At 40.0% G+C, this 22,698-nt stretch overlaps 1 protein-coding gene across 13 annotated transcripts in view; it reads right to left on the bottom strand.

Moving 5' to 3' along the window:
• The window catches only part of PTPRQ (protein tyrosine phosphatase receptor type Q), a 208,856-nt gene that overhangs the window by 148,514 nt on the left and 37,644 nt on the right, over positions 1–22,698 (bottom strand). For all 13 annotated transcript variants that reach the window (XR_012666450.1, XR_012666451.1, XM_075124328.1 and 10 more), the window contains 5 exons: positions 20,193–20,358; positions 18,150–18,410; positions 7,073–7,233; positions 6,019–6,130; positions 5,019–5,245 (listed from right to left, as the gene is read on the bottom strand). Coding sequence is in view for 11 of the 13 variants with exons in the window: in XM_075124328.1 (XP_074980429.1) it covers positions 5,019–5,245; positions 6,019–6,130; positions 7,073–7,233; positions 18,150–18,410; positions 20,193–20,358 (927 nt within the window). In the remaining 2 variants the exon portion in view is untranslated. The remainder of the gene's footprint in view (positions 1–5,018; positions 5,246–6,018; positions 6,131–7,072; positions 7,234–18,149; positions 18,411–20,192; positions 20,359–22,698) is intronic.

Below are 22,698 nucleotides of genomic sequence, written 5' to 3' on the forward strand. Positions count from 1 at the left end.
TGAAAAATCTCTAACCCAGGTGACAAAATTCCTGGCAGCAGTAAATGAAGAAGGCTCAGTTTGCCCATACTACCTATTCCTGTTGGGGAATGACATCTGGTCTCCCCACAACAAAGCCCAAGCCAAAAGTTCAGACTTAACAGGTGTTAAGTGCCCTCAATTCATACTAAAGTAAACAGGAATTTAGGGCACTCAACACCACTTGGCACTTACCAAGCTCAGACCCCATGAACGCTCATTCTACACAGGTTACCCTAGTAATACTACTTATCCTCACTTTGCAAGAGTTCTACTCCTCTCTCTTTAACTGAGCAGGAAGAAGAAAAGCATGCCTTCTTCCCCCATTCATTTTCCCCCTCCTTAGTTTGGAAGGAAAGGGAGAAAAGCAGGCCCTCCCCGCAATTCCTCAACTTCAGGAGGGTCAGGATAGCAGGCCCCCCTCCCTGGTTGGTGACAGCATGGCAGAGTGCGTGTCTGGGATGTCTGAAAGGCAAAAGCATGGGGAGAAGTGAGAGTGATGCAGAGTATACATGCCTGACTGTGAGGGATGACAGTATAGAAGGGTACCTTTCACTGGAGGTGTGGAGAGCTGAGATCATGGCACAGTGTGGGGAATAAGCATCAAATCTGACAGAGTGTCTTTTATGTATGGGACTTAAGTGGTGCACTGACTTTGTGTTGGTCCTCTGCACAAGGGTCAGTTTCACATACAGAGAACAAGAAACAAAAGAGTTTGATAAAAATAAAAACTTATTGTTTGGATTTAGGAGAATTAATGAATAGGGCAACTTAACATCTTCTAAAATCTTCACAGCAGGGGTGAGAATGGCAAACTGTGTGAAAGGAGAAATGGAGGTAGAGAGTACTCTGGTGAGGGCCAGAGTGTTTGTGTGTATGCATACGTGGTGACAATACTGCAGATTGCGTCCCCTTGTGTGGAAGAGGACAATGAATCACAGTCTTTGTAAGGGTGCTAAGAGGATGCCTGCGAGAGTGAAGGGGGTCAGAATCGTAAAGTCTGTGGAAGAAGCATCCAGGACAGAAAGGGAAAAAATTCTATAGACTTGTCATGACTAAACAGGCTTGTGAGGAATGTCAGAAAAATCTGAAAGAGCTTGGCAAAGAAAGGGCAGAGAGTAAATGTGCAGTAATGCACAGTGGAAAGGACCATTTGATCCGCTCCTATATATTGATGGGTTCTAGATTAACTGTAACAACTCAGGAAAATTATCTAGGCACCTTTGTGGATAGCTGGGCAGGTGGGTAGACAATAGGCTATATTAAGACAGGGAAAGAGAACAGTACTGAACATATAATGTTGTTATATAAATGGATGGTATGTACTCACCTTAAATACTGTGTTCAGTTTTGGTCACCTCATGTCAAAAAGAGAATAGCAGGAATAAAAAGGGTCCAGGAAGGACACTAAATACAATTAGAGGCATGGAAAGACTTCCATATGAGGAGAGAGTAAAAAGATTAGGACTTTTTAGTTTAGAGAGAAAACAACTGAGATGCTATGACAGAAGTATATAACATTTTGAATAGTAAAGAGGTCAGCTATGCACACCTCTATATTCTGTTTCATTATACAAGAAAAACGGGACATCCAATTAACTTGAAAGACAACAAATTAAAAACTGATGTGTACAAGTAAATGTATACACAATGCATAGTTAAGATGTGGAACTCATTGCCATAAGATATTATAGAAAAGAGCATCAAAGGATTAGAATCCTATGGGAATCACATAGTTATCATCCCTAGATAAACTAGTTAGGATGAACATTTTTAAGGGATATTATTTATCCTTATGCTTTGGGACATAAGATAACTACTAAGTTCTAGAAAGAAACTTTCCTGTAGGCATATTATTCTCTAATTATCCATTATGACTGTTTTACACCGTCCAATATTGGCCATTGTCAGAACCAAGATACAACAACGATGGTTGCTCATATACCATGATAACGTATAAATAACTAGAGAAACACACCAATCAGCCTTTGGTCTGATTTGGTATAACAATTGTATGATCCTGTGCCTCCTAATTTATTTGTCTACTAGATATTAATTTGACTTCCATTGCCTAAAAAAGTTTTCTTTTACAGGTAAAAAAAAAAAAGAAAAAGAAAAGAAAAAGAAAATTAAGACCCATCCTATTGAAAAAGAAAGGAAAACATAAATACAGCTGCGTAACATAGCAGCAATTCCATTAAACTGCCCACACTGCAGTAACAAAGAGAAATTCAGTAAGGGGACAAAACCATGTACAAGGAAATCATAAAATAATTTACAAACAGGTGACTTCAGAACTTGCTCGTAAATGACATGACAGACCCTATAATGAACCAAATCACCTGAATCACACCATATCAATTAAGAGGAGGATGGTGAGTAAAACATCTAGTTGGCCACACAAGTGAGAAAGTGGAAATTCCCCCACATGGTTGGCCCTTTCGTTTGTGAGGCTGCTAGTGGGTCAGTCATTCAGAAGACCCATCAGTAAGCTATCAAAGATCTAATGGCCTTTAGAAAGGGTGTGACCATCAACTAGTCACTGCCATTTTACCAGAGTATGGAAAAAGAGTCAGTGTTGTGGGCCCCACTACACAGTTGCAGTTGGAGACCCACAGCTCACTTTAACGAGTAACATGCAAGTATAATGAATCAAATGCTGTTATCAGATGAACATCTAGGGAACTCACAATGTCCATGGGAACTGCCCACGTGCATAAGAGGGCAAAATTTGACCCGTAGAGTAGACCAGAGTTTCTCAACCCACGGGTCAGAACCCAGAATTGGGTCACTAGAATGTTTCAAAGGGTCGTGTGGCAGTTCCTGTGGCTCCTGTCCCACAGGGTTGGCTGGGTTCACCTCTCTGCTCCAGGCACTGCAACCTCTGGTCCCAGCACCACTCAGGTATAGCCCAGCCATCATGATGATGGGAGTACGGGTAGGCCAAATTTGAGTGAGTGGCTCTGCAACCCCATGAGCCAGGTCACAACTCCAGTCACACAAATTTGGTCCCATCATGGGGGCAGGGCCAAACTTGAGCAGCACTGCCACCCCGGAGTTTGCAACGCCGGGAGCAAAAAGCCAAACCCAGCCAGCCCCACAGCACAGGAGCTGCAGGAGCCACCACCGTGGGGTGAGTACCGGGCAGGATCCAAGCCCCCTGCGGGGGGAGGATCTGACCGAAACCACGCGAAAGCCTCCACCCCCAGACTATTTACTGGGTCACAACAAGCTGTAAACATTTACAAATGGGTCCTGAGCCCAAAAATATTGAGAACCACTGAAGTAGAAGATAGGACCATTAAAGCTCAAGGGGGGGAAGAAAAAAATAGCATTTTGCAATTTTCTTAGGAAAGATACATGTAGGAAGTAGGAAATGAAATGTGCAAGAACTGTAATAATTATAATGAATAGAACAGACTAAAATTATTATGCTATTTGGAATTTTATATTGAAACTCTACCCCTACCTGCTCAACTTTGTCAGGGCAGTTTTCCCTGGTTAGGGCCTAAGAAAACGGTATATTCTCTATTAATAGCTAAACTTTTGCTTTACAGCTGAGGGAGAGTTAGAGATCGAAGGGTACACTTTTCTGTAGCCACACATAGACTGACTTTTATCCATATTGTCATCACTACTAAGATTCACAACAAGGAGCTTTCACACAATGCTAGGCATAATTAAGCCATATTTCAATTTTTTACTGTATAATGTGCAAGTACAAATTCTGAAAGGAAATTTTTTCACTGTGTTACTCACAACCTGAAATTATATGATTTTTATACAGCCCTTGGGCTGCATGAAATTGCAACACATGGAGGCATACAAATCTAACTTCTCATTCTCTCAAAAAAGCGTCCTGCCCAGGTCCTCACAAAAATGAGCATTTTCCTCTTGCCACAAATGTTGGCAAGGGAATTGTATATAATTTCTGGCCATTTCACCTCTAGTCATTCATTATTCAGATGTTAAAGAAGATTTTTTGAAAATATATATCAAAATCAAAAGAATACCTGATCTCAATACACTCAGCCTGCTTATACTGTACCTATGGAAATGCATTTATTGATTATCAGCACAAATTCAGAAAGCAAGCACACAATTTTAACAGCAAGGAAATGGAAAAGTAATGAAGTTAACTTCCATTTTGGAATATATCACGAAGTAAATCATTATGGCTGAAAGAAATTGGAGTAAAGTTTTCAAAAGAACCCAACAGACTTAGGAGCCTGAGTCCCAGTGAAATTCAGTGCCTAAGTCACTTTTGAAAATGGGACTTCTCTCTGTAAGAGAAATTTTGACAGAGCCATATTCCATCAGGTCAATTTTGTCAGAATATTGTTTTGAAAGACAACCGGAAAAAAACAAGTGCCAACAATGTCATATTACAACATTTTCAGAAGGAAGCATTTCGATTTTTCATTTTGAAATATTTTATTTTGTATTATGTACATTTTATATTTATCATAATATATTTTTAAAGTAAAAATTGAAAGTATGTGTTTTGATTTTTGTCAAAACAAAACATTTTCAACAACCCAAAACAATTTTTATTTTTAATTTTCCTCTGTGGAGAATTCAGAAGTTTTGGGGGTTGTTCTGATTCAGAACAAAGCCAGATTTTTAAACCTCAAAATCCTTACAAAACAGAATTTCTGTCCTCCACACAGCTCTTTCCCCAAGTCACTTAGATACTTTTGAAAATTTGCCTCTGAGTTACTGTGCCACATAATATGTTATGTCAAACAGGACATTAAAAGAAGAAATCACATTTTAGTGCACTTTGAGATGAAAATTATTTTAATTAAAGAGAAGTACTGTAGTAAATAAAAAGAACTGGGCAGTGTGTTTTACTACACAACTTAACAAGTAATTAGTAGGCTGGTTAGGAGAGTACTATATGTGCCTAAAATAGTTTCCTATTATTTTACTTTAATCTCAGATACTGTACAAAACACCCAGAATTCAAAGTACAAAAGCTACGTCATTAATATCGTTACCTTAATTTCATAAGTTGTTCCAGGGTTAAGATTGGTGAGAAGAACTTCCAAACTATCTGGTTTTGTTGTTACTTGGGTATAAGTTGTTTGCATCCATGGGCAGACCTCCTTATATTTAACAATATAGGATACAATCCTCCCATTTGGATGTGGCGGTACATTCCAAGAGAGCAGAATTCCTGCAGATCCTACTTTTTCACCGGCAAGGAACACTGGGGGTCCTGGATCTGCAAAAAGAACATTCTTGAACTAAATGATCAGATAACAATTCATATATCTTCACAGTTAATGCATACAAACAAACCATTTTTCAGCATAGACTTCTGAAGTGCCTAAAGACTAATATGCTCGTAAATATGAAGCTTTTTTCTCCCTCGAACATTGTTTCAAAAGCTGATTAAATGCTTTTTTGGAACACCAAGAACATTCTTTTATAAGAATGTAAAAAATGGAATGCTCAAAATCTTCACAGACAAAATAGAGTTTGATGCCAGACATTTTGCCAATTTTAAGAGATATTTTTATAGCTTGCTCAGTTTCAGGATTCTTCACCTAAAACTACATAGAAATCTGTGCCACTGTTTTAGAAAATGAGTTTGCTACTGGTATATTTTTTTAAAGAAATCATATTAAATGAAGATGTCTGTATGTCTAGTTTGAAATGTGTAAAATACATAATATACAAATAAGAGCAAACACTTCCATAACTATCCATCAGAATTAATAAAACTTTCAATCATAACCAGATTCTCCTTAAAAAAATTTTTAGAGGAACTTCAATTTTCTTCTAGACCACTCAGCAGATATATATGATGATGGTTTAAAGATAACGAATAACTGTCTAATATTTTCATGCAAAAATAGCACTACCAGGTTCAAACTCATTACTGATTGTAACCTATAAAGAAATATTGTACATATTTTAAGCAGTAAATCAAGCAATTATTTACCAGGAATGTGCAAAATTTGATAAGTCATAATTAACTCATAATTAACTCACAGGTTACATTAGTTGTCACTGTTCTACTGACTGGTGAACTGTATGCTGAAGAAGAAACTGAAGAAACTGTCACATTATATGTTGTTCCAGGAGTAACGCTAGAAAAATCAGCCTAAAATATCAAATTAATCCATATAAGTCTTTTGCCAAGATAAGTACAAACAGAAAATACAGTTTTAAACATTATATAAGGTGACATGACATAACACACATTACAGCAAAAAAACACTACATCACTTATGTTTGCTGCAATATAGCATTTTGTAATTGTATTTAAGTTACCCACTACAAGACTTGAATAACATACAATATTAAAAAACAACAAAACTAACAGTTAGGTACAGCTGATTCTGTAAAAAAAAAAAAAAAAAACCTGTCTATCATAGGGTACCATCATGGTAATATTTAAGTGCATGTGAAGCATTAGAAAGTCCTGCTCTTCTGAGGGAAGAAATAAAAAAATATTATAAAGATCCCTGAAAAACTTTCAAGTTTCCAACATCTATCTATCTATCTTATCTTTTGAAATAAACATCACACGCCTTAATAGTAAGCATTTATACAAAATACCTGTGTCTCTGCAGTTCCAATTAAAAACAAAAGCAAAAGAACCAGAAATGTCATTATTATTATTATATTTTTTCAGACAGTAGAATCAAAAAGTGCTCCTATTTCTTTTTGATGGCTTAACAGGGAAATGTTGCCTGCATTAATGATTTAAGGCTAGATCTTCCTGGCAAGTACACAATTAATGAGCCTGTATTACTCAATAGCTCTGCCCTTCCTTTGTTAAACTATTCATGAACTCTTGGATGACTGGCTGTAGGTTTATAGTAGACGTTAAAAAAAAGTATTATAACTGTTGTTAAGGTAACAAACCACAGATGTTGAAATTTGCTCTCACAAATTTGGCATTAGTACTTTTGTATTCTCATCTATGTTAAAAAGCTAAAGAAGCAAGCTTCATGGTTGGTTAGTTCTGCAAAGAATTTTCCCATCAGCACAGTGCATAAACAAAAATTGGCCATCCAAATACTACAATAAAAACACATACCCGATACTCCCCACCTCCAAGATCTAGGATAGTAACAAAGCCATGACCAGGAATAAGATCCACATGAAACCTTTCCACATATCCATAAGGTAGTCTCCAATTCAGAGAGAAGGAATGTGACGAAACATTAAAGGCTTTAAGACCCTCTGGCTTTGCAGGTTCTGAAAGTAAATTACAAATTAAGAACAGATTAACCCAAACAAAGTGATATGTAAAGCTAATTTCAACAAAAGTATATTACAATCTATCATAAAGATTATACATCCCTGTTATTGAAGGTTTTTAAGACAAACATCTGTCAGGGATGTTCTAAATACACTTAGTCCTGCCTCAGCACAGTGGGCTGGACTAGATGACCTCTTGAGGTCCCTTTCAGCCCTACATTTCTCTGATTCTATAAAGATGTCCATCTAGAGTTATATCTGGTTTACTCACCACATAAGGGCCTGATCCTGCCCCCACTGCAGTCAATGGCAGAACACCTGCTGAATTCAGTGAGAGCATGATTAGGGTCTATCATTTTATTAAAATCATTAAAGAGCTCAAAGGGCCCAATCCTACAGTATTCACTCAAGCAAAACTCTTATTGACTTTAGTGGGATATGGCCCAAAATCACCAGAGACCAAGTAGCTTCTTGTCCCAGTTCATTGTTAAACTATATGAATGGCATATCATTAAGACCATGTTTCAGCACCCAATCTCTATTCAGCAAGCATGTGCTTAACTTTATATGTGTGCTTAAGTCCCATTAATAACCTCAAAGTTAAATTCAAGCCAGTTCTACATGGCTTCCTGAATAAGGATGAATGTAAGCATGTGTTTAAATGTGTTGCTGAATTGAGGGCTAAGGGCTTATCCAGCAAAGTGGCTTAACCTTTCACAAGCTGACAATGGATAGATAGTGAAGCAATATGCTGAGAACATATTTACCTACTCCCTCTGCAAGATCAGACTGTTTAAATGACTCTTCTGGAATGAACCCTAAAAGGAGCACTGTCACTGGAGCTCTGAAATAGCCATATTTCACATTTTGTTCTGCTTTTTACCATAAATGTTAATATTTCTTCATATCTCTCAAATACTGGGGAGCCAAATAATGGCAGGAAGTTCTATTTGTTTCAGTTAAGCCCCCAAAATCTGGATGCTTAATCCAAATGTATCTTCTCCCTACATCCCCTCTTCTTTTACTGCACCTGGGTCTTCCTCTCCACTCCCTTCTTGACATCTCGTTTCACCTTCACTCCCTTCCTTCTTTTCCTCCCTCTGTCTCATATTTAAATCATTCTTTGCCCCCCTTCAGACTCAAAGTTGAATCAGTCAGTTTTCTTCAGCAGGTCATTAAAAGAGTCATCCGCCTACTTGATCAGAGAAGTGCTCTCGCCCATGTGCATCCCTCTGCATTTCTCCTCCTCTCCATTCTGTAATCTTGGAGAATCCTCAACTGACAGATCTCCTTTGCATATGTCACAGAGCAAGTCCACTCACTAGCACCTTAACACATGTACCACTATCCTAGCGCTCATTCCAGACCTCGCAGTATTGCTCATATCCCAACTCCATGCTGTGCAGAGTGCTGCATCATTCCACATCACCCACTCCAACATATCGCATTACTCCTGTCACAAAAGACCTCCACTGGTTCCTCATCCACCACAAAATTACTCTTATAACCTTCACTGTCCACTAGGATCACAGCCCCTCTCATTCTCCTTACCCGTTTCCCTGTGCTCTGTCAATTCTGTCCTCGTCTCAGTTCCTATTCCCCTTCTTCTCCTCTGTTGAAGACTATTCTTTTGTTCCTGCCATGCTCAATATCTAGAACCTTCTACCCATTCCCCTTTGCCTCATAGTTTCTCCAAATGGAGGTCAAAATGCTACGGACAGTGAGCTCCCAACCATTTTCCCACACTATCACTTTTGCTATTCACGTATCTCCTGTCTTTGTCATCATCATCTACTGTCCCAAACTCCTATGATATGTATATTCTCATTTCAACAGCAAGGCATTTGGAAAGACTGTAGCTGTAGATTTTATTGTATTGTAATGACCAAGGCGGCACTGGATCAAAGTGCAATATCTGGTACAAAAACCTCCCCCTGTATTTTGTGAAAATCCAAATAGGAACCCTGTATGCAGAGAACCTGCAAGTTCTGTATGTGTTCAACTGAGCCACACAAATTCCTTATTACTAATATCAGTTGCACTAGAGACAGGGGGATTGATTATGATCCCCAATAGAGCTCCTTTCCACCCCTGTGGTAGTGTACATGAGTCATGTGTCCAGCACAGATTGAGCTGACTAACTGGTCCCCATCACAAACCCCCATATAGAGAGCATGCTGGGTGTGAGGCAGGAGTAGGTGCGGAGTGCTACAGAGATTCTGGGCCGCTGCAAAGCCCACAGGCAACCTGGGGAGGTGGCCTAAGGTTAGTTTTGGCCATTGCAGCAGCCAGAATCCAAAGGGTGCAATGATGGCATGAAGCCATCTTTGCTCTCCACTCTGGGCTGGGCATCTTAGGAGAAAAGCATGGAATCTAGCCCTAAAATTCAAATTTGAAAATGAAAGTGTTGTTGCCTTAACTGAAAGCTTCCAAGGCATTCTTTACAAATGTAGCCCTAGTAGTAAGCTCAGTAATTGATAAATAAATCATATTAAACACTAATGGGATTTAGAAAAAGGGGTAGAGCTCAACAGCAGTTTTGCATTCATAAGGAGTATGTGGCAGTGCTCTATGATCCAAATCTAGACTCCAGTGCCTGACTCGTTTAGACATGTTGAATGCCAGGCAGATGCATACAGCAGACAGGGGAACTCTCCCCTTTCCAGGCATGCAGTAGTTGCAAAGCCACTTCACAGAGGATATTCCAGTTTTCTCAGCAGACATTTTACACACTCCCAACTAATGTGGTGGACAGGAGGATCTACCGCGTGGCAAATCCTGTCTTTTCCCCCTAAACTCCTACACCCTGCACACTGATGTAAAGAGAACTCATGACCTAGACTCCCTCATACAGAGAGAATGCACTCTTCACCTGCCTTCCTGTCCCACACATACACACAACCTGCCTCTTCTCCTTTCCCTTGCAAAACGAAACTGCAATGGTCACACTCCAGAGGACCTGTGCATGGCCATGGAGCCGGGGCTAGATTTGCCCTTGAATAAATAGCTCCCTATATGTCAATATAAGTCCATACCTTGAAGAATTATCTGATTGATTGTTTTTCCTTTATTGAAGGAAAATCAACACTGATTGCAGAAAATCATTACAGATTGTGAAAACAAATTCACCTTTGCTTGCCTCTCTTTTATCCACTGGCTTAACCTACTGGCCTACTTTCCCTGTTACTTATATGAAAGTTTCTGCCAACAAATCTGACTAACATACATTCCATATGTGCTTTCAGAGTTCTGTTTCTGTTCTGTATAACCATTTGCCAGTTATGTTTCTTGTAAGGTTCAATCTATACATAGTCAGAAAAATATTTAATAGCTTTTATGGACCTATGACTTTTTTACATTAATCCATAGGAGGTTTAGGTTAGGATGATGACCTGGCTTATTGTTTTTCCAAACAGAAGCCCCAATTCTGCAAACCCTTAGGCACATGAGTAGCTTTTAGCCATGTGAGTAGTTCCACGGCATTCAAAGAGACCACTTTTATGTGGAAAGTTACTCAAGAGACAGATAAACAAAAGGACTTCGGCATCCAACTGCCACATTAGGTGCCTAAGATGAACATTTAGGCATCACTGAGACCTTCGAAACCCATGCTTAGCTGCTGCTGAACCCTGGAAGTGCCTAAAATCCCTACAGGCCTAAGTTTTTGCCAGTGGTCATACACAGCTGCCTCAATCTAGGCACCTGGTTGCATATCTCACACTTAAGCACCAGCAAGATGCTCAAACAACGCATTCCCCCACCTCCTGGCCCCCTTGCAAGCCTAAGTCTGCTGGCTCAGGCCAGCTGCAGGTGTCTAATTGCAGCGTAGACATACCCTTAGGCTGCTCCCTGATCAACGTGCTGTCTTCTGTGGACCCCATTCTTAGTGCCTAACTCTTCCTATGTATTGCATAGGGAGCCTAGGCCTTCTAACTCAAGGCTATGGATTTCACTGGGTGGCAAGTCACCTAAAAGTTAGGCACTGCATCAGAGTTGCCATGCCTAAGTCCCTTTGTGTATCTGGGCTACACATGCTTAAGTGTTTGCAGGGTCAGGGCTGTCAAATGCTTTCTACCTTCCCCTTTTACTATTGGTAGGCTTCAATCAGATCATACTATATCTGGCTAAAAAACTGGGACAATTTATATATTACTGTGCAAATGGAAAAAACAGTTAGGAGTAATTAATTATAAAAGTGATTAATTATAGGTAAGAGCAATCAAATCAAAATTAGGAGTATGTCAAATAAATCAGAACTACCTTGAAACTGTGAATTGTGAAAATTCCTGTGTCAGTTTTCTGATCACAATCTAGCTTGTTACAGCCAAAGAGATAAAGAATGAGACAGTTACTATATCCTGCCATCAGCTGTCAGATGAATAATTACTGTGAGACATGATTGCCTTGTAGCTGATCCTCTGAATACAAATGATTGCCTTTTATCACATTCTTATCAATAAATGTTTGATTTTAGTGCTTTAATACTCAAAAATTAAAATGGAATATCACTTAAATACAGCATACGGAAGTTTATCAGATGGTTGCATTAGAATCAGTTACAGTAAAATTAATATCAGATTCGTTCCCAATGAGTATTCTAAACCACTGGTAAAGAACAGAAAAAGAGATTACAACCTGTTGTGTAAAAAACATAGTAGACTTCCCCAAAAAGACCAAAAATAGCAAAATGGAAAGCCTGATTTGGACAAGAGGGAAACCAGAAAGGTTCTATAGTTTCCTGTTATCACATAAACAATATGAAGCTTTAAGGTACTCCTTTTTATTGGACTAAAAAAAAATACAATGGACACACTTATGAAAATCATGTTCTTTTCATTAGCACATGGAAAACTGAGAAATGCAGAGCAACGGATACTCTGCAGTGTGTTAATTCAGAGCTCATAATTAAATCAAGAGTACACAGGACGAAAGGTGACCCAAGGGGGAAAAAATCAGGAATATGTCTGGACTGGAGCTTCTCTCCTTAAAAACTCTGCCTGGATTACAGTAACAGGGAAGACTATCATGGGCACCAATCCAACACATATATGCTTAACTTTACCCACTAACTTCAGTGGGACAACTCACAGTGTATAAAATTAAGCATGGCCCTAAGGTACAGGATCAGGACACAGCGTGTTAGAAAATCAAATCACAGATTAAAATTTGTATTTTTCAAAAGCTACAAAAAGTAACAGAACTGATCCACTCAGGGAGTCGCTGTGAGTGCTATGGTACACCAGCCCACAGGTGGTAGGGTACTGGAGTACCACATGTGTTGTAGATGGTCCAAGCACAAGGCCCTTCAGGCACTAGCCCTCAGTGGGTTCCCATAAACACTCTCAGTGGCTGATGAATAACTAAAGGTTGCTGTATTAGAGCTGCCAGAAATAAACACTGCAATTATCGTGGGGCAAAACTGCTTTAAAAGACAAACACAACATGATAAGAACATAAGAAAATAAGAACGGCCATACTGGGTCAGACCAACGGTCCATCTAGCCCAATATCCTGTCTTCCAACAGGGGCCAATGCCAGGTGCCCCAGAGGGAATGAACACAACAGGTAATCATCAAGTGATCCATGTCCTGTCACCCATTCCCAGCTTCTGGCAAACAGAAGCTAGGGACACCATCCCTGTCCATCCTGGCTAATAGCCATTGATAGACCTATTCTCCATGAATTTATCTAGTTCTTTTCTGAACCCTGTTATAGTCTTAGCCTTCACAACATCCTCTGGCAAGGAGTTCCACAGATTGACTTTGAATTGTGTGAAAAAATACTTCCTTTTGTTTGTTTTAAACCTGCTGTTTATTAATTTCATTTGGTGGCCCCTAGTTCTTGTGTTATGATTTCTTCCTTATTTACTTTCTCCACACCAGTCATGATTTTATAGACCTCAATCATATCCCCTCTTAGTCATCTCTTTTCCAAGCTGAAAAGTCCGTCTTATTAATCTCTCATACAGCAGCCGTTCCATATCCCTAATCATTTTGTTGCCCTTTTCTGAACCTTTTCCAATTCCAATATATCTTTTTTGAGATGGGATGACCACATCTGCATGTAGTATTCAAGATGTGGATGTACCATGGATTTATATAGAGGCAATATAATATTTTCTGTCTTATCATCAACACAGCAGGCTCCAATTCAGCCCCTAAGTAGGGTGACCACCTGTCCCTAACTGAATGTGACAGTCCTGAAATGCAGAGTTCAAGTCCCGGCCCCAGGCTGAATGATTCTGGGATAGCATTTGTCCAGGATTCCCTGCAGCACTGCTCCACACCTGCCCAAGGCTCAGGGACAATACCAGCCTCTTCCCAGTGGGGAGGAGGGGTGTGAGGTGGGCCATGAGGCCACATCCCTGCTTCTTCTTTTCCCCCCAAAGCCCCACTCCTGGTCAGGCCAGAAGCCAGAGCTGGGCTGTGGTAAGTGCCGTGCAGACTGCTGTGAGGAGTCTTGGACCCTCCACCTGCCCTGGGCGGCGCACCCCAGGGGGTGGGGACATGGGCCAGAGGCTGTTCTCGGGCACCTTGGCACCCTTCCCAGGGCAGTTGGAAGGTCCGGGCTTCCTGGGTGGCTCCTAACACTGCCCAGCTCCAACTTCTGGCCTGGCCAGAGCGCGGGGCCTCAGAGGGAAGAGGAAGAGCAGAGGACAGGGCCACAGAAAGGGGACACTGCATGTGTCCATTTTTGCATTTTGAAAAGGTGGTCACCCTACCCCTAAGGGCAGTCCACTATAGGAGTCTTACGATGGGGCTCCTTAGGCCTAGTGCCAGGGATACTCACACCAGACCAGCCCTCTCCTCGATGCCCTCATGCCCCTGGCCTGCAAATCCTCCAGCTAGAGTCCAATCGTTTTATCTGGCACATGTAGTCTCATTAAGTCCTGTAACCACTCTCCCTAACTTTGTTTGTAAGCCACTCCTGGCTATCTATAAGCCATTGCCATGGCCTCCTCGCCAGCAATACGTTGCTTCCCAACCTCGCCCTCTGCCCTTCAGACCCAGGTATTACGCTGCATGGCCTTCTCTCCCCAGTCAGCTCCCCTCTGACTCAGCCTGTTCTCACTACCTTTTGCTATTACTCCCAGGGTGGAGAATTACCCTTTCTATTGATGCTAAACAATCACAGAGTATTTGCTTTTTTGTGGGGGAGGGTCTAAATTCCAAACCCATTTCATTAAACTGGTATTTTAGCACAACTATCATTTTATTTGATTTTATCCTTAATAGCACTCAGATATCCTTGCCTGACAAGTGCTATATAAATGCAAATCACATGATATTGTCATAAGAGAAGAAATCAAATTATCATGATTTGTGAAATCTCATTATGGTCCATTAGCATGTAATGAAAGCAGTTTTCACAGTGCCAGGGTTTTTGTTTTGTTTTTTCATCTTTACAGATGGACTCAGCAGCTTCCTGACTAGTGGCATGTTCTGAAGTGCGAAAAGGACATTTCTTTTTCATTTGTGTGGATATATCTGATTTGAATTAAGGAAACCTCTTTGAGGCCATTATCTTTCTCTACAATCTGTGATAAATTGACAGGTTCTTGTAGAAACATTAAAGATCATTGTTTTCGGAGTATTTATGTGGGAAGCTCTTAAATAAGGTATGTGCAATATTTCTTTTACTAAAGCTCAGCTTAAAATGAGAGATGCCCCAATTGGACTGCTTAAAATAAAAACCTCCGTCCCCCTAGTATTAACCTAACTCTCAAATTAAATCCAAACACTCAGGTTCAGAAAACTCTCCCTCCCCCACTCCTCTCTCTTTCCCTAAAGAACCTGTCTGAGGCCCCAATCCTGCATATATGCACATGCTTAACTTTACACTCTGTACATAGTCTTACTGAAGCCAGTGGGATTTCTCACAGTGCATAAAGTTAAGCATGTGCATTAGGTCTTTGCAGTATCAATACTTCCGCCCATCTACTCCTCCATTATCCACCTTTCAATACACACACACACACACACACACACACACACACAACTTCTTAGCTTCAGTGGCAGGTTTTCTTCAAGTCACAATGACTGAGCATATCATTATCTCTGCAAAATACTTCTGTAACTGTACAGCCACTTTCTGTTCCTGTGTCCTACTCAGTGCTTACCAGATATATTCCCAGATAAAATAAATCATGTTAAAATGAAGTTAAGGTTGAAGGTTTCTATCAGTACCTTAGGGGTATAAAATATTACAGTGATATTTTAATTACCTGAAAACCAGGAAATTCAGAGTTAAGGTTATACTTAAAGAAATCCAAAAATGTTGAGGTAAGAAATGCATGGTCAAGGCACCCAAGCAACCTTAACTCTACCCACTAGTGACACCACTCAAAAAGTAAACAATTTATAATTAAACTGTTTTTTAAAGACTTTCATGAGACTTTTTTTTCCATATTTCCCCCTCATGGCATTACTACAAGTCAGATTTGTTAGCCTCACTGTCTCTGTGCTTTAAGGGATCCCTCTGCCTTCCTACCTTAGTTCCTTGACTGTCTTACCTTGGTGCTCAATAACAAGAGCCTTTCAAACACTGATGCCCAAACTTAGCATGCAGCCACAGAATCTTTAAAGAGCACTGATGATCAGATTAAGAAATCTACCAATGAGAACCCTAGACATTTGTTCAGTCTCCCTCATATCACAGTCATTACAACCAATAAAATATTTGCATGCAAATTAGCTATAGAGAAAGGAGTGACAGGTTGACTTACTTTTGATGTCACCATATTTTTCCTGTTCAAACTTGTGTAGGTAAGATTTGTATTATTATTTATTTATATTATGGTAGAACCGAAAGGCCTCAACCAAGATTGAACATCATTATGCTAAGTGCTGTACATACATAGTAAGAGACAATCCCTGTTCCAAATAGTTTACAACCAAAGGCCTAAATCCTGCAAAGATTTACACACGTGCTTAACTTCATACGTAGTGACGTCCCATTGACATCAATGTGACTACTCCCAGACAGTGAAATTCAGCTCATGCATAAAGTCTTTACATAATTGGGCCTAAATAATGATAGTACCCAAAATAAAGGCATTATCTCTACTTGAGTAGTTTTCTGATATTGTACCTTCAGATGTGTTTTAATGCTGTATTGATGAGGCACAGCTTGGACCACAACAAAAGGAAACTACTTTGTATGCACTATTCAGATATCGTACTAAAATCTCATGAAAATATTTCAGAATTCATCCAGAAGCTCAGTATCTAGAGTGGCAATGCTTACATTCTATTTGTTTAAAATGAGTTATACAAGAATACTGTAGAAGAATAAATGTGCACTGATATTTACCTAGTGTGACCAAATGCACCGCTGTATTCACACCATACACACCATCATAATAATCTTTGTACCAAATATGCTTAGTGAGGTATCATTTGAAAACTAATAACTGACTGGTCAATAATATCATGGTGAAATGTGTGTGGCAACACTATATGTAAACTTATGAACATAAGATGAAATTATGACTGAAATGTGTTTACTAGACAAGTCTGGGGAGGGGGTAAACCTGTTTCTCAAAGAAAAAGGACAACTGATGCCTCTAGCCAGGTGTCATCCAAGTTAATGGGCAATCACTGGTCAACTGGCCATTCTTTGGCAATGAAGGGGGTCAGTAATAGATCCATCTGCATTCTAACAAACAACAACACGGAATCTTTGTCACCATGAGACTCCATGTCTCCTTCCTCATAGCTGGAATTAACTTTATTTAGAGGTTTCAGAGTAACAGCCGTGTTAGTCTGTCTTTGCAAAAAGAAAAGGAGTACTTGTGGCACCTTAGAGACATTTGCATCCGATGAAGTGTGCTGTAGCTCACGAAAGCTTATGCTCAAATAAACTGGTTAGTCTCTAAGGTGCCACAAGTACTCCTTTTCTTTATTTAGAGATAACCCCTCAGGAAAATGCATTTTGAAGGGTGACTGGACAATAAAAGTGAGGGGCAAAAACACCCCAGGCATTCTCTCTCTCTCTCTCTCTCACACACACACACACACACACGGTAAGGATTTTACCTTGAACCAAGTCTAGTTTGTTAACTTTTAGCTACTAGAAAGTGTTTTATCTTTATTTCTCTTGTAAACATTTCTGACTTTAATACCTTGTACTCGCTTAAAATCTCTTTGCAGTTAAATAAAATTGTTTCATTGTTTTATCAAAACTAATCCATTGTCATGTTTAACTCCATTTAAAGTAGCAGGCTGTTGGATATTGACCCCCTACAAGCACAATGGTCCTATAAAATCTAAACTGTCCACGAGAGGGCTGGACAATGCAGAACACATGTTTTGTGGGAAATTCAGGACTGCGAGTGTGTTGAGGTCACCCTGCAGGTAGTAATCAAGGCTGCTCGAAGCCAGAGTGTGGCTGGTGTGTTGCCAACAGGCTGCTGGGGTCAGAGTTGCTGGATCAGTATTCAGAGTAGCAGCCGTGTTAGTCTGTATTCACAAAAAGAAAAGGAGTACTTGTGGCACCTTAGAGACTAACCAATTTATTTGAGCATAAGCTTTCGTGAGCTACAGCTCACTTCATCGGATGCATAAAGTGATGCATAAAGTGATGCATAAAGTGATGCATAAAGTGGTGTTTTTCCACTTTATGCATCTGATGAAGTGAGCTGTAGCTCACGAAAGCTTATGCTCAAGTAAATTGGTTAGTCTCTAAGGTGCCATAAGTACTCCTTTGAATCAGTATTGTAGCTATACACAAACACTCAGGGTATGACCTGCTTGCTATTTGTGAGCAGCCCAGGTTGTGAGCTACAACAGCAAAGCATTGTGAGGCACACAAGGTTGCAGGGCAGGTGGTAACACAACCCCTCACTGGTCTGAATTATACCCAGAATGTGATGCCTACCCACTTGCAAGAATAAAGAGAGAAAATGTACAAACCTGTTACAATTTTAATGAATGTGATAGCTCCTTCAACATGGCCTCTGACTCTTTGTAATGTGAAATTATAAATGCCGCCAGCAGTCAGACCTGTAACTGTGTAGTCATTCAGCACTCCCAAAAGACTATATTCTTTCCTGAATGTACTGTTTGATACAGCTACTGTATAATGGGTGAAGTTGGTCCTGGTTGGATTCCACGTGAGTGTGGCAGAGGAAGTATTTGTCTTTTTTAACATTAGGCCACATATCCCAGCTGGTTCTACATTTTTAAAGAAAAAAGATAAATAAGATGGACAGATATATTAGACTGACAAAGAAAATAAATTATAAATAATTAAATAGACTTTATCATATTCAACTAAAAGTTATACCAATCTGCAAAAATATGGAGTTTCAATGTGACTGTTTTGAGGTTTTCTAATATTATGAAATATAAAGCTTTTAAGGAGATTTTCTGGTCACGGATGCAGAATAGCCAGTACAGTTCTGCTACCTGGAGAAAGAAGGCAGGATTTGGGAAGCAAGCACAATGGATATGCACCCTATGTATATAATGCAGCCTATGTGATTCCAGACTAAGCAGAGCTCTCATTAGAAAAACACAGCTACTCAGTTGCATAGACATGAGAATTGAGCCCTTCATAAACAACATTAATTATTCTATTCACAGAAATTTAAAGTTTACAAAAATATCATGGACAATACTATTTTATAAGTGAAGAATTTAGTCACTAAATATTTCATATATTCACTTAAAAATCAACACATCAAACTATCCAAAAGTTACCCAAATAAAAATAATAGTTACCCAAAAAGTTACCCAAAAAAGACTTTTTGTACTTATATTAGCATTTCTAAAATGACATTCATTTTAATTAATAATTAATAACCAATAATTAATAGTGTTTTCTTTAACATATGTGCCTTGTTACAATTTGAAAGAAAATGCTTTTCAGGTTTCCCTGAAGGTGTACATTACAGAAATGTTAATTAAGCTTGCATGCAGACTCCTGAAATCTTATTAATTAATGCAACATTTTTCTGTGAAAATTGGCAGGGCTTACTATAGAGCAAGGGGAAGTTTATTCACAGTTAAATCTTTGCCCAGCTACATATTGGGATTTACCCTTGATACTCATGAAAATATTTGGCCAAAGATGGACTTCTCAAACGGGAAGATGCTTACTCCCTCTGCCTGGGATGCATTTTGCATCAATAAGAATCTGCCAGGCCTGGGGCTGGCTATCCTGTGAGTAACTGGCTGAGTAGGTTCGCTGTGCTTGCAGACCAACCTCACTAAATCACTCAATGGTTAAGGAGTTTGGGACCAAATAAACCACAGGAAACCACAAAATAAGAGGGGGGGGAAGGGCTGAGAGATGTGTGTATGAGTTTGGTGGTTGATTTAGTTTTTCCAGAATCTGACGTAAAACTATTTCTCCATGACTCCTCCCCAAACATCCCCTACTCTTTCCATGCTATTCTCTGGTAGCACTACTGCCAGTGCAATGGAACTTCTTAAACTTGGTGTTTACTTTTTGTACCTGCTGAGCATTTGAAGCACAATTTGTCTACTTTGTCATGCTTTCTAGCACAGTCAAGCACAAAAGTATCTTCTCATGAGTATGCTGAAGCCTCTGTACAAGAGCAATCATCCAGTTTAGAATCTCTATTTTTCAGGAATTTTAAGAAACATTGAAAGTAAAGTGTAAGATCATATTAAAAGCATTAGGATCTGTTCTTGGAACACTCAGTGGAGATCGCACATCTAGAGCTGGAAGTTTGTTGCTTCATGTAACTACATCTCTTCCTTTAATGCTGTATCTGTAATTGAACCCACATCTCTTGAGTTTTAACCCAGTGTACTAGACTGAAGACCTTCCTCTAGATTACCAGTGCAACAAGGAGCTGAATGTAGCTTATAGCCTTCATTTTATCCGAACTATTCTTTTGTAACCACATATATTCATTACAACTATCCATATTTATTTTGCCACTTTAAAAGAAACCAACTAAGAAAAACTATAAAGTGTTTTCTTACTTGTGGTGACTTTTTTCTCCACAGCCATGCTGGAATCCAAGCCTTTAATTGTCTTTAATTGAAACAAGTAGTCCATTCCAGGGGTCAGATTTTTCACTATAGCTCTGCTGCCATAAACAGTTGTTGTACGTAGTGTTTCACTGTTTGCTATCAAACAATAGGAAAGCTACAGAAGAAAAATACATTTTAATATCAAATTCTTTCATATCACAGTAGTAAGGTTCAGAGATGTCAGCTAATTGCTTATAGTGAAAATGTATTATAATAGCCAGATATTGCAAAGACAGAAAATCTTTTTCAGAGATTAATATTAAAGTTCACAAGTTTTGTAACACTTTCCATAAAAATCTGTAATAAATTAGGGTAATTAAAAGAGACAGCATGGACTAGCAGACCCAGCACCATGCTGGGAGTCAGGAGCCCTGGATTCTAGTCCCAGCTCAGCCACTGACCTATTCTGCTTCACTGGGCAGTTACCTCACTTCTCTGTGCTTTTAGTTCCCCTCTCACTCTTCTCAGTTTAGTTCATAAGTGCTTCAGGGCAAGACAGTCTATCAGTGTGTGTTTATACAGTGCCTAGCACAATGGGTACATCTACATGGCACACAAAGACCTAGCTCTGACTCAGGTTTGAGCCCAAGCTCCTTTTCCACCCACCCACCCACAAATCAGTCTGACTTGAGTCAGCAAGGACTCAGGATCCAAGTCCTAAGACCCAGCTAGAGGGGTAGGTCAGAGCTCAAATTCCATTGTGACTCAGGTCCAAGCCCTGTCATCTTGCAATGTGGACACAGGTCAAGCTGCAGACCTGAATCAGAAGGTCTGCATAAAGAAAAGGAGGACTTGTGGCACCTTAGAGACTAACAAATTTATCCGAGCATAAGCTTCGTGAGCTCCAAACAGGTGGAGAAATGCATCCGATGAAGTGAGCTGTAGCACAGAATACAGACTAGCACGGCTGCTACTCTGAAGGTCTGCGTAGTGCAGTATGGATGCGTTAGCACAGCTGTGAGACCCAAGACCAGAAATTGTAAACCCAGGTTTACAATGCAGTAAGGACACTCAAGCATGGGCTTAGAAACACTGAATCCACAAGCCCAGGGTGCAGCGTAGATATCCCCTATGAGGCCCTAGTCTCAGCTGAGACCTCTAAGGGTATGTCTACACTGCAATGTAAGCCCAGAGTTAGTGGGACTCAAGTTAGTTGACCCATGTTAGGAAATCCTGGACTTGAGCGTCTAACATTGTATTTTAACCCTAGGTTAAGAATTTTCTGACCCGTGCTCGAACCTAGGGCTCTGGCATCCACTTCTGCAGTACAGACCCGAGTCAAAGTAACCCTACCCCAGAGAGCCTAGTGCCCCCTTCCACCTCTCCGAAATGTGGCTGCTCTAGACCTAGGAACACGGTGCACTGTGGGAAAACTTTACTGCCCACCCAGCACATTACCAGGAAGCAGCTCGCTATGCAAAAGGCTTGATCAGTTTGCTCTCTGATGCAAACTCAGGAGGGTCTCTGACAGTGTGTTTTCAGATGGATGATCAGAACACAATGGGGTAACACTGATCTGAGCTGCTGCCATTTGCCAAGAGGTTGGGGGGAGGCTTCTGTTTTCAATAGAGTGGATTGCAGATTGTTGGGATAAGGAAAGAAGGTAAGGAAACTGTTTCTGTGCTTGCTTCTTTAAATTAAGATGGTTAAAAGCAGCATTTTTCTTCTGCATAGTAAAGTTTCAAAGCTATATTAAGTCACTGTTCAGTTGTAAACTTTTGAAAGAACAACCATAACATTTTGTTCAGAGTTACGAACATTTCAGAGTTACGAACAGCCTCCATTCCCGAGGTGTTCGTAACTCTGAAGTTCGACTGTACTTCCAGATGACTCCTAGGACCTGAGTCAAGTGGGGATGTGGCTACATTGCAAAGCAATAGGGCTCAGATGCTGGGTCTGGTATGAGTCAAATTTGGAATCTCCAGCCCGCAGGATCCTGGGGCCCTTGGTCTGAATACTGGGTTAGTGCAATTGCACTGTAGATGCAAGGGGGGTTAGCTTTGAGCCTGGACTCAAGCACAGGCTTACACTGCACTGTAGACATATCCTAGGAGCAATCTTAATACAAATAATAACAATAGTACATCCTCTGCCCCATTTTAATCGGCATTTGAAGCAGCAAAAATACTTGTGTGTAGAAACTGAAACTAACAGAAAACAAGTCTATGTTCTTTTCATCATTACAAAACTAAGGCTTCACTACAATTAACCTCCCTCCATTACTCTATTTAAAGAACGAAATAACTAAGATCCAGACCCCTATCCATTCCAAATGGGGCCAACACAGAGTTTTATCAGGAAATGGTGGTGGTGTTGGTGGGGGAAACAGGATTTGCCAGATCACCACCACCTGCAGAAGCAGCAGAGAGGAATTGGCTCTCAAACACCACAGATCCACAGACTGCTGCACAAATTTAGGAAGATTTGCTGGAACCCAGGGCTATTTGCATTGAGA

This window comes from Caretta caretta, chromosome 1 (genome assembly GCF_965140235.1).
Source record: "Caretta caretta isolate rCarCar2 chromosome 1, rCarCar1.hap1, whole genome shotgun sequence".
Lineage (NCBI taxonomy): Eukaryota > Metazoa > Chordata > Testudines > Cheloniidae > Caretta > Caretta caretta.